Source organism: Theropithecus gelada, chromosome 2 (genome assembly GCF_003255815.1).
Source record: "Theropithecus gelada isolate Dixy chromosome 2, Tgel_1.0, whole genome shotgun sequence".
Classification (NCBI taxonomy): Eukaryota; Metazoa; Chordata; class Mammalia; order Primates; family Cercopithecidae; genus Theropithecus; species Theropithecus gelada.
The window spans coordinates 31,217,779-31,230,030 of NC_037669.1; the positions used below are offsets into that span (position 1 = coordinate 31,217,779).

Here is a 12,252-nt window from a genome sequence, read left to right on the forward strand (position 1 = left end):
TCTGTATTAATGGATGGAGAATAATAAACAGCAAAGAAACAAATGAAAATGCTGATTTTAATATAAGGTATTTTTTCCCAAGTCTAATTTCCTTTGACCAGGACTGCTACATAATTCCTGAGGCACAGTGAAAAATGAAAATGTTGGTCCCCATGTTCAAAAATTAAGGCTGTCAAGATGGCATTATTAGGTGCCTAGATAGGGGATGAATGAGAGGCTCATCTTCACTGGGACATGGCCTCCAGGCATCTGCCGTATGCACCATGACTGTGGGCATGTGCTCCTGAACCAATGCCCAGGCACCTGCCTGGGCCGAGGACAGCAGCAGTCACTGGAGAGGGGACACTGAGAGGGAGGCCACGTAGGACCTAGGGCAGCAAGATGGGGAAGCAGTGGCCAAGAACCACACAGCAGGAGGCAGGGATGCCTGTGAGCCTAGCCTACAAGTCCCTGAAGCATGCTTTTTTGTCTTGTTAGACCACGTACAACAGAAATTAATGGTGAAATTATTAAGAAATCTTAGATGGCAACTGCAAAGTATTAAAAGTATTAAACCCCAGGGGCCCTGTGTGATTGGCCATCCATCCATGACTGGCCCTGCCCTGGACTTCTACTAGTGTTTACTGGTTAATATCACCCCATCATGTGGGAAGCACTGTAGAATTATGCTGACTTTGACAGGAGGAGTGAACATGTCACATATTTGTAACATAGATAACCTTGACATAAATATCAAGAATTGATGATAGTTTAGATTCCAATACATTCATTAGTGAACTATTCTTATTATTGCACAAACCCACACTAAGGTAGAGGGATGGAGGAGGATGACTATGTTAGTCTGTTCAGGCTTCTGTAACAAAACACTGTAAACTAGGTAGCTGACAAACAACAGAAATTTATTTCTTATATTTCTGGAGGCTGGGAAGTCCAAGATCAAGGTATCAGCAGATTTAGTGTCTGATGAGGGCCTTATTCCTGATAGATGGCTGTCTTCTCACTATAACTTCATAAGAAGGAAGGGGAGAACTCTGATCTCTTCAATCCCTTATAAGGGCACTAATCCCATTTATGAGAGCTCCACCCTTATACCCTATTCACCTCCCAAGGGCCCCTTACCTTTTAGTACTTTCACATTGCGATTAGGTTTCAACATATGAATTTTGGGAGTGTACAAACTTTCAGACCATTAGCAATGGCTAAGAAAGACTCACTACTTACTGGAGTTGAAAGTTAACATTAGGGACTATAAAACAAGACAGTCATGATGTGTGCTGTAATAGAGATAAAAACAAGAACAATAGGAAAACTAGGAGTAAAGAGATTAACTTTGATGGAATGTGGACAAGCCTTGTGAAAAAAGAAAATCACTTTAGTCAGCCCATGTTGGCTAGGTAGAATTTCTACTCCCAGAAATTTGTCCTTCCAAACCAAAAGGGACAGTATGAGCAAAGATAGTGAAATGCAGAGCTTGTTGATAGATATGCCTGCATATGGCATATCTGATTCAGGCATTATTTTATTATATTGACTGAACATCTATTTTCCTGACACTAAAATGAAAGCAGGGATGTAAAAATACAGAATTTGGAATTAGAAAAAGCCACATTTGAATCACTCTTTACCACTTACCAGTTGTGTGACTGGAGACAACTTGCTTAACTAAGCCTCAGTTTTAGTCATCCGTAAAATAAAGATACTAGTCTTGTTAAAGTATTAGGTGAGATAATACTTGTGAAACACTTCAGCCAGCACTCTCTATCTGGAAAAGGGGAAAGCAAGTAGACTTATAGTTGTGATAATACATGCTATGAAGGCTCAGAAAAGGGTGGCTATCTCTGCTCGAGGGTGTTGTGCAAGGCTTCGTGAAAGAGGTGATATTTGAACTGAAGTCTGAAGGGTAAGTCATGTGTTTGTAAGCTGAGGAAAACTGAAAAAAATTCTACCTAGGGTGAGGTTTGAAAATGAACTCCCTTTATAATCTGTGTGGGGTGAGGGTGGGGATAAGAATGGGAGAGTAGCAAGCAAGAAAAGGATGATCATATATCCTTTAAATCTATGTATAAAGACAAAAAAATAATGTCTCATTAACCACCCCAAACCACTTTTACCTGATTCAAAATATCAGACTCTTCCACTGAGAAAAGACAGGAGACCTTCTGTGGTGACCTCTCCCTCATGTAAGATGTAAACCAGTTTGCATGAGAACTTCTGCAGCAGATGTTGTCTATGTTTTCTCTTTCTTTTTTTTTAAGACCAAGTCTCAGTTGCTCTGTAGCCCAGGCTGGAGTGCAGTGGCACGATCTTGGCTCACTGTAACCTCTGCTTCCCCAGTTCAAACAGTTCTCCTGCCTCAGCCTCCCAAATAGCTGGGATTACAGGTGTGCACCCCCACGCCCAACTAATTTTTGTATTTTTAGTGGAGACGGGGTTTCACATGTTGATCAGGCTGGTCTCAAACTTCTGGCCTCAAGTTATCCACCTGTCTCGGCCTCTCAAAGTGCTAGGATTACAGGTAAGAGCCACTGTGCCCAATCCTATATTTTCTTCTTTCTAGAAGTCAAGAGCCAGGAGAGAGTGAGTGAAACTGTTAAAAAATATGGTTGCTTTTCTTACTCTCATGTGGAACATTTTGCTTAGTTGGTAGACATTTATAACAAGACATGATTGGCTCTTTTAAAAATAGGAATCTTAGTGGTTGATATGTTTGCCATGTGTTTTACAGTGCATGTCTTTTTGTGTTTTCTTCCAGCCTGAACACTTGCCTTTGCAGACTCAGTTCAAAGAAAGAGGAGTTGGCAATCTTCAGCACTCTGTAAGTAACCATGTTGTGGTTATCAGCCCAGGTGGAGCTGGTAGCTAACATGCTTATTAAAATATCATTTAATTCTATACAAGTTCATTTTATTCATCTTTCCCCTATTGGAGTGTCTCTGCTAAGATCTGGTAGTCCTTGAATTTTACTCTTAGAAGTAATCAAGTTTTATGAAACCAATAACGGGCAGAAGAATCTGTACCAGAGACACCACAGAACATCATGGGGGGTTCATTTTATAAGTGCTAGCTGTGGCAAGGTCAAGCCAGAAGGAAAGGTCAAGACAAGACGATATTTTTGGCAGAGTTTATTTTCAGTTTTATTAGGCATATGTTCAAATGCCAGTTCATTTTCTGTGTCCTTTCCCCAGTTCCCCAGAGCTGAGTCGAGGTTTCCTTTGTTTGGTTGGTTTAATTCTCTGTATACCTTGTATGTTCATTTCAAGCTTGAGCCTTGCTTTAGAGACTCCTGAGGTTTATAACCCTGTTCTTCTCCAGTTTACCTTAACTGATAGCAACTCCAAATTTCAAAATGTGAAACTGATCCCAGTCTCCATTAGTCACAATTTTGTATCTAGGAGCTACTACTATTCTTATTCAGGGTAATGTAAGCAACAAATGACTGGAAAATATAAGTTGTTGAACTTATCTTGCCATTCAGTAGTTTTTGGGGTAGTGAATCAGGGACACTAAATTGTAATGAATTCTATTTGTGCCTGTTTTTACCAGTGCTAGAAAAAATGCAAACAGCTGCTCTGCTAATGTAAGCAATGTTTGAATTTTTAGAATGGACTAAATAGCAGGAGTTTTGACTATGAAGATGAGAATCCAGTTGGGGAAGATGGCATTCAGCAGATGTACCCCCTTTACAATCAGATGTGCTACCAAGACCGGAGCCCTGGCAAACATCATCAAAATAACGACCCTAAGAGAGTCTACATCGACCCACGAGAGCATTATGTGTGATTTTTCTCTTTTTCCAATGGGCGTTATAAGAAATGTTTATTCTTAGACTGGGGAGAGAAACTAAGGCCAATAGTTGTTTTACTGTCTCTCATATAGAACAGTCCCACTCTAAGGGTATTGGAAGTCCTAATGAATGACGTAAAGCCAATAGCAAATTTCTTTTCTTCATTAAGGGTTCCTTAACCACCAGCTGTGTTTGTGAACTTGACTATAGCTTTGTGTGTTTCTGTGACGATGGTGTTTAACTGCTAACATTTGGCCTACAATGGCATTTTCATTTAACAGTACGGCATCTGCCTGTGATAACTGCAGTGATTCTCCAGAAAGAAAGGCCCCAGCTGGTACTATTAACTTCGTTGGGTCTCAGGCATGCTAGCCTGTTCATCTGTAATTCACACGGGCATAAAAATGAGTTCAAAATCTATTTCACTAATTCTTTAGCTGGGATTTGGATTTCCCTGACATACTTAATACAATTACAATACCTGTGTACAAACAGAGGCCTGAAGAAAGAGGCAAAATTTGTTCTTCATCAAAACAGCAACAAAAGGCAGTTGAAACCTTCAAGCTTGTTGGTTGCTTTTAAACCCTCGTGTTATTATGATATATATTCCTTGTTGAACACTGAGGTCCTGAGGGATACATATCTCTTTCTGTTTTCTGCCTACTTTTGACTAGCTGTATGTAACAAAGGCTCTTCTTTTGCTCTGTCACTGTTCCTACAATACTGTTCTTTATTAGCTAGATTAGCCTATTTTGCACCTATTAAATTCTAAAAACCTTCTTTAAATGTTGTACAGCCTTTAACCTTGTTCCTCTTTTCTCTAGTATTGTACATGACAGGCTCAGCTTTCACTTCTGAAATTTCTTTCAAACGAATCCCAGCCACATAGTCTTTACCTCCCCTTCTGCATTCTTCAGACTACTTATCATCCATGTTTTATCTACCTCAGAAAAGCCTGCTGGAAAGTCACCATGTAATAACTTCTGCTTTTAAAAGGCAGGTGAAAATTTAGAAAACTTAAAAGAAGAGGCACTTCAATGTGGCATGTATGTTAAACTGACGTGTTTTTTATCCCTTCTCCCCTACTTTACCTGGTCACCAAGAGTCAAGAGATGCTAAAAAGTAAATAATACAATGACTTGTCTACTGGGGTATCCTGCAACTCTTTAGTGTCTGTAAATGTCTGTCTTGAGTTTTCTCATCTCCCTTTGCCAACTTTCCATCCCTGAGATTGACAGTAATAATTGCAATGAGGTCATTACAGACAGAGGTGGAAGGAATGCAGTTTCACATGAATGTCCATCACTTCTCTCACATCTTAAGGAAAGCATCTTACTTTGTGTTCTGGAAGATTAGAGGTGTGTCAAAGGTATAGAAAACACTACAAAGAGTGTTTAAGAAAGAGTGACATAAGCAATAAAATACATAAAGTAGTGTATATTTCCAACCTAAACTTCAATGGTAGAGGAGAATGTTAGCACAGATTTCTAATGAGATGCCAAAGATACGTTATGATTTATGTTGTGCTGGCTCTAGTTCTTTTTTGTGTGTTTGTTTCTTTTTTCTAGTTGTCATGCTTTATCAAATTATCTCGGTAGTTCTACAGCAGAAATATATTCTCCCCCATTTACCTGAGTGACCAGCAACTCTGGGAGAAAGGATGCTTAAATTTCAACTCAATGCTTTAGCTAGGTAATGAGCAATTTTAAAGTCTGTAGCTGTAAGGATCAAAGGGTAAATTCCAAGGACACCCATTGCTACTGTGCTACCTCAGAGTAGGAGAGTACTGCCCTTTGTAGCAAAGAAAATATTCAACTTTATTATTTGGAAGGCCGACGCTGAGTTAGTATAACTGAAAGTGTAGGAATCCTGGCATTTGTTTTCCAGTAGGAGGATGGCTGTGATCAGAGCTCTGCTTGACAGGGAAGTGTTTCATAAACACTGGATGTTATGGACACAATAAGGTAGTACATCATCTCCTTTAGAAAGCTTCAAAAATGTCAATGCCTTGGGGATGATTTCCAGGGTAGGGTCCTGCTGGGAAGTAAATTGTTGACTTAGTTTCACAAAAGCATTCTATAGACCCAGGGGAGTAGCAGCCTTCATTTGCACCAGAGAAAGGGATTTGGAAACACTGGTTCTCAGGAGCCCTGTGACCTGTCTTCAGCACCCTCCATACTTTGAGGAACCCACTGTCTACCTTTTAAAATTCTCAGTGTAGTTATGGAAAAGAAATTTCAGGATGTAGTCTCACCTCTCCTGCAGCCAGTGAGTTCAATTATCTTCCTTGCCTTTGTGTTAGCTATGATACTTCTTTAACATACTAGTAGATGGTATAACTCTTGGCCCTTTACACAGGTCATATAAGCTCTATAATAGCTTATCCTGGTGCCTTCCATCTGTTCTCTCTAAAAACTGGGCTAAATAGAAAGCAGTTTTAAAAGGGTTTGATCAACCAGCCCTCTCTACCAAAAACTGCCATCCAAAAGTAGCCTGTTGATCTCTAAATTTGGAGCCTAGACTACTTGACGATGCCATTTAAATTTGGAAGTTAGATACTTAAAGGTCAGTGATTGGGGTTTAGGGATATAATCCGCAGCTGATATTAGATACTCTTCCCATAAATTGTTTAGTAAAACACTCTGAAACAGAAATAAATCCCCAGAGCGCTTATCTACTTATGGTTGCAACTTTGCATTTCTGGTGGGGGTGTGCATGCTTACCTTAAATGCACAGCCTTTATTGCCTAGTTTGTAGGCAGCCCAAGCTCCAGGAGTGTGCATTGTTGCTACAGTAGCAGATCACCATGTTCTTTACACACCACATGCAATGGTATAAGAAGTCCATGCTCTTTGGGGCATCTAATAGAAAATTCTTACCTGGGCTAGGCTTCTGTGTAACATGTGCATAATAGATACTTAAGAAATGTGCTGAAAACTACAATGAACTGGTTTCCCCATTACTTTCCTATGAGCTTGTTTACTTAAAGGGACAAGATAGTTTCTTCGTCCTGCTATTGCAAATGATTTCCTAAGACCGCTTTCACAGTAGTCTAAAATTCACAGTAGAGCCTTCCTTTAAGCCTCATTCCCTGGAGTTTGGAAGATAGACCATTTACCAAGAATCAAAAGAAAAGGTACTCCCAGCTTCACCCCTTTCTAGCCATTGAAACAGGCAAGTCACGACCTGTCTGGGGTATCATTTGCAACCTCTCAGAATTGTGAGAGTTAAAGAAGATGATAATGGATGGGGAATTGGAGAATTGTAATTTTCCTTCAAAAACTGACAAATGCCTATTACTCTATTATCTTTGCATATTGAACCTAAACGTCCAGGGTCCTTGCCAGTATTGAGAGTACTGTAGTTTCTTTAGGGATTACCAAGTGGCAAAATGAAAAATTCAGTTTGATTGAATTCACGTATAGCCAAGTCCAAGTTAGAGAGATTCCTTTCACTATAACAAATAATTGTCATGTGAAAAGCTTTTTATCTGAATCTTAGCTGCTTAGGCTTTAGCTAGAATTGAAAATGCATGTTACTATTACCAGTATTTACTCTTATTTTAAAAATTACTACTAATAGCAAGTAACATTATTGAGTATGTAATATGGATTGGGTTCTAGGGCAAGTACCTTACATGAATCATCTCAAGGAATAGAACCAGACTCCTGTTTTGCCCTCTTCCCAGGAGCTCCTGTGGGGACAGACAGGCTCATACTCCCCTAATGTACAATCATAGGGTATGCTGAGCATCAGTTGGCTGTTACTTCTTTCACATCTGCTTTTGGGGAGTGGGGAGTACATTTACATTATTTTTAAAGCAGAGATATAAGAGAGTATATGGAATAAAACCATAAGAAATGTTTATTGACAAAAGCAAGTACATATGCTCATTTTTTTTTTTTTTTACTTTACTATGGGTAATCCAAATGCTCAGACTCTCATATTCATTAGATTGCCCATAGCTACAAAGACAACCAACCAAATAATTATAACCACTCCATCTCAGTTGGCTCAATTTTAGTGGACACAGACTTCTCTCTAACATCTCTCCCTCAATTTAGTTGTTCAATATGCTCATTGCTCTGTGTGTTTCACCTTTATTGAACTCCCAGGAGTGGCAACACTCCTATGCTGGACAACTGGAAAGAAGCCAAAAAGGCAGAAGAATAGAAAAACATCAAATAGAAATGTCACAGTCCCCACCCATGGCTCAGCTCTGTGGTTCTCTTCTTCCTGTGTTTGGCTGACAAGGACCTTCCTTCTTTCTGAAGTCATTTGCAGACCTTATAGCAGGACGAGGGACTTTCATCCCTGTTAAACTAGAAGCTGCTATTTGCAAGCTTATTTCAACTGTAGACTATGACTGGATTAATATTGTTATATCTATAAAAGTATTGAGTTTCCTCCGCTAGAGAAAATTATAACCTGGCCTTTGCCAGTTTGGGCACTCACAATTATTAGGTTGTTTTGGTAGCCTTCAGTAGATAGAAATGTGTGAGGGCTATAGGTCTCCCAACCTCACCAGGTGATACTTTACACTGAAATCAGGTCTTAGACCAAGTGCTGTCATGTGTGTTTATGAGCAAGCAGGCACTAGAACAGTCATGCAACCTGTCCTGTAAGCTTGAAAAAGTCCCAATTCTGTCCTTCTGTGCAACCCAACATTATCCTACCTGGAAGAGTTATTAGAAGTGAATCCAGCAATGTTCTAGCAGATTCAGTCAGCCGAGTCAATTCTTAGTTTCACTTCTAAAAGAATAAGTTAGAAATCCCAAACTGCTGGGCTTGTCAGATTCTTATATACTGCTCGTGGAAGGGCTAGGGTGCCCTACAATATTTGGGCCAATCCACATATCTTTAACGCCATTAATTTGATCATTGGAAATATTTACTTATTAACAGTCTCTGTGTTAAGCTACAGATAAAGCTTTTGTGGTAGTGTCTGAAGTGACTAGAGTTTTTTTCAAATGCTAACAGCCCTGAAGTTGTATTCCCAATTAGGATATGTCAGATGTTAAGCAAGCACCCCCAGAGTAAGTATTATGACTGATTAACATATGCCAAAATAATTTTTAAAAATTATATCAAGTATAACAGAACTTGGTAAAGATTTCACAGGTTATTATACCCTCACACTAGGGTGGAGTGGAGCTCTTTTACTACTCTAAACTGCTGCATAGAGTTGAACTGGCATTTATCCTTAGTGACAGATAGCCTGTTCTTTCTTAAGGGTGTGTGTGTGCGCACATGTGTAAGACAGCAACAAATGTCTACTTAAAATTTGCAGCTCACAAAAACATTTTGCAGTTCACATGTACAAGAGAATCCCACCCCTGCAACCTTCTCTCAATACTTGAAACATTAGGTTACTTCTATGTTTTTTTTTGTCTATGTTTGTTATTCTTCTCTACTCAAGGTTTAATTTGACTGTAGAAGTTTGAAGCAGAGTAGGCTAAAAATAAAAGAGAACGTAAACAATTCAGAAGAACATCGAAAATTTTGTCATACGTTTTCAATTGGGGCAATGACATATAAGTTCCCTCTGGGCCTCAGGGAGAGAGAAAACTACCATTCACAAATAAAAGCATTCTCCATTCCTTTAGTTATGAATAAATCAATTCCATTAATCCTTCCCCCAGAATATTCTAGTCAGTGTTTGGGGGCTGAAGTTATGATATATATCAAATGACATGCCTCCCTGCATCAGAAAGTACTAGTTACATTCTGTTGTCTTAAAAGCTGTGAGGTTTAGGATTAACTTCCATAATTTCAGAGGAATAGATGTTTTGAATATTGTTGCCACATATATTTATGGAAAACAACATTTTCGAGTTGAAAATGTGCAGGGTACTGTCCCCTAAATGATCCCATTCTGTAGCTGTGTTTACAGCTGCCACTAGCACATGATTTCTAGAAGAGGCATATCAGCTGGACCCAAGGAGATACACTCATGGACTTAAGATGATTAGATTATAAATGCCATCCCACACAATCTTTAATAAACAAAACCTAGGTGAGCTATATCATTCTTTTGCTGCAGTGAAAGGTGGGAAACCAAACAGTTGTCCTCTTGTGGTTTTTCCCAGCAATACAATTTATAAAGTTCCTATAATCAGATGCCCTATGGCCCAGCAGGATCCTTGGTACCATGACCTAAATTGGTTGTATTTATTATCCTAGTATGGAATTTGACTGTGAAAGTTGATTAGAGACCTTGAGGGAATGCCTCTCTGGAGATCCAGAACATCAGATTTGCTATGCTGGCTTAGAACTGTGGCCTATCCTACTACAGATGTGTCTGTCAGCCATGAAGAGATGTTTTATATGTCTCTTCCAGAAGTTAATTTCCCCTAATAACTCACAGCAGATCTATGAATACCAGAGTTGTACATGATTTTCCAAGTGAATGGGCGCCATTGTTTTGGTTTTAAATACCCTTTCCAGTAATGACTGGTATTTTTAAAAAACCTACCCTAGCATGTTGATCAGGCTAAATTAAGTTCCTCTCTCAAGCTTTATTGATGGCTCAGTGCTCATTATATTTTAACTAGAGGTAACAGCAGTTTGTCCTAAATGCATTAGTTTGCACTTGTCCAGGTTGTAGCTCTTTTATGCCTCTGCTTTTTCCCACAAGATCTTACGAGAACATATTGCATATATTCCCTTCAGCTGAGCATTTCAATACCCAGACAAGTGTTTGTCATTTTAGGCCTCATTGCATACTTGAAATTCCAAGTCCTTTTTAAAAGAAATGTTAAGTAGCTGGTGTTGCTACTAGGTCCCTGGATTATCCCACTTGTCCATCCATAAAAGTTTCTGTTTATTCTCTACCTTCTGTTTCTATTTCTAAGTCAATGCTTTAAGACATAACATCTGCTCCAGCCTATTCACTATCCATGTGGTTTTAAACCCTTAACTTCTTTACTTCTTAGCTTCATCCTTGTAAGTGCTCTCTACCTCACAGGGGTTAATGAGGGGGGAAAAATAAGATGTTTAAGGGTTGTTTTAAGAGAGAGATCCTTCTTTTAAAGTGATTTTATCAAAGCCCCTTGGGTTAGAAATGAGAAACTCTATAGCTATTTTTTTCCCCTATTCTCATTTTGCTGTTTTTATTTCTGAAAACTGATCTGTCTGAAAAGAGCCTTATATCTGGTTTTAACTTCTCATTAACCCTTTTCACAGTGAAATCTCTACCTTATCCATGCTCTGAACTTTTTATTTATGGAGCCCAAACTAATTTTCCCACAACAAATCCGATATACTTTTACTTCTATCATTAAACAAATTAATGTACTCCACAAAGAAATATCTTACTCTTCTTACAAGAAGTCAGAAGCTAATAAGGTCTCAGTCTGGCCCTGGCAAGATCTCACAGTGTGCCTTGGTTCTCCCTGTGTAAACTGAGGTAATCCGGCTATTCCCCAGCACCCAGGTGTTGTGAGTCCTAATAAATGGTGAAAAGCATTTTGCAAATGTTCTGTACTATATAAATGCATAGTGCCTAATATGGAGAGTCTTCAAGCAGAAATGTGCTCTAGCTCAATTCAGAATACTAATTCACCCATTGTTTTCAAAAGAAATGTTTCACTAACCTGCTTTTTTTGTTTGTTTGTTTTTGTTTTTGTTTTTTGTAAAATTAGTTTCTAGTCATTTGAACTATTTTTATTTTGGTGGGTAGAAGTGATCAATAGTATATATTCTTGCTTGTTAGAGAATACCCAAGTTGTATTGTTAAATGTTAAAACAATGGGGTTACATTACAGTGTAGTTGGGTAGGGAGGAAGATTCTAGCTCAAAGTTTGCAAAATACAGAAATACAAAGATTAGCTTTGAATTAGAGATTGTATTATAAATAGTAGATGTTAATGTGGTGGTTTCTAGATATATACTTTATTTTTAAGTTACAAGAAATTGTCTTTTATTTTTGCAGTTTTGAACTATATGGTTCTTTATATGTTTTGAATAAAGTTTTTATCAACTAAGATTTTTCATTTACATTATTATCAATAAATTAAAATACATGTAAAAATTAACCTAATTACATGACTATAAAATTTAAATTTAAGATTTAAAGAACATATTTTATGGCAACTAAGTTTCTATACTTTAGTCCTTTTTAAAAAGATTTTAAAAATAGTAGAAATGCTTTTATGCTTCAAGGAGCATTGGAAATTTTTTTAAATGTGATGTTACTTATTGTAATTACTTACAACAATTACTTAATAATTTTTTAGTGAAGCTACATTTATTCCACCTAAATAATTGTTGTTTATTCCTGATTAATCCTTAGGAGTTAAAATGTCCTTTCTCTTATAAAATTATATTGGTGCTTAATGATCATTAAATGTTCTCATTTACTGGTCCCCCTCCCCCACTCCAACCCCCAAAGAAGAAAAGTTGGCATCTATAATAGATTCCTGAACTTTGTTTTGGGGTTACTTTACTGGTCTTAGAAATCCCAGAGT

At 38.1% G+C, this 12,252-nt stretch overlaps 1 protein-coding gene across 2 annotated transcripts in view; it reads left to right on the forward strand.

The window, feature by feature from the left end:
- The window catches only part of NECTIN3 (nectin cell adhesion molecule 3), a 126,971-nt gene extending 122,408 nt beyond the window's left edge, over positions 1-4,563 (forward strand). For both annotated transcript variants that reach the window (XM_025377255.1, XM_025377256.1), the window contains exons 8-9: positions 2,753-2,815; positions 3,601-4,563. In XM_025377255.1, coding sequence (XP_025233040.1) covers positions 2,753-2,815; positions 3,601-3,780 — 243 coding nt within the window. In that variant the 3' untranslated portion in view covers positions 3,781-4,563. The remainder of the gene's footprint in view (positions 1-2,752; positions 2,816-3,600) is intronic.
- The last annotated feature ends 7,689 nt before the right edge of the window (positions 4,564-12,252 follow it).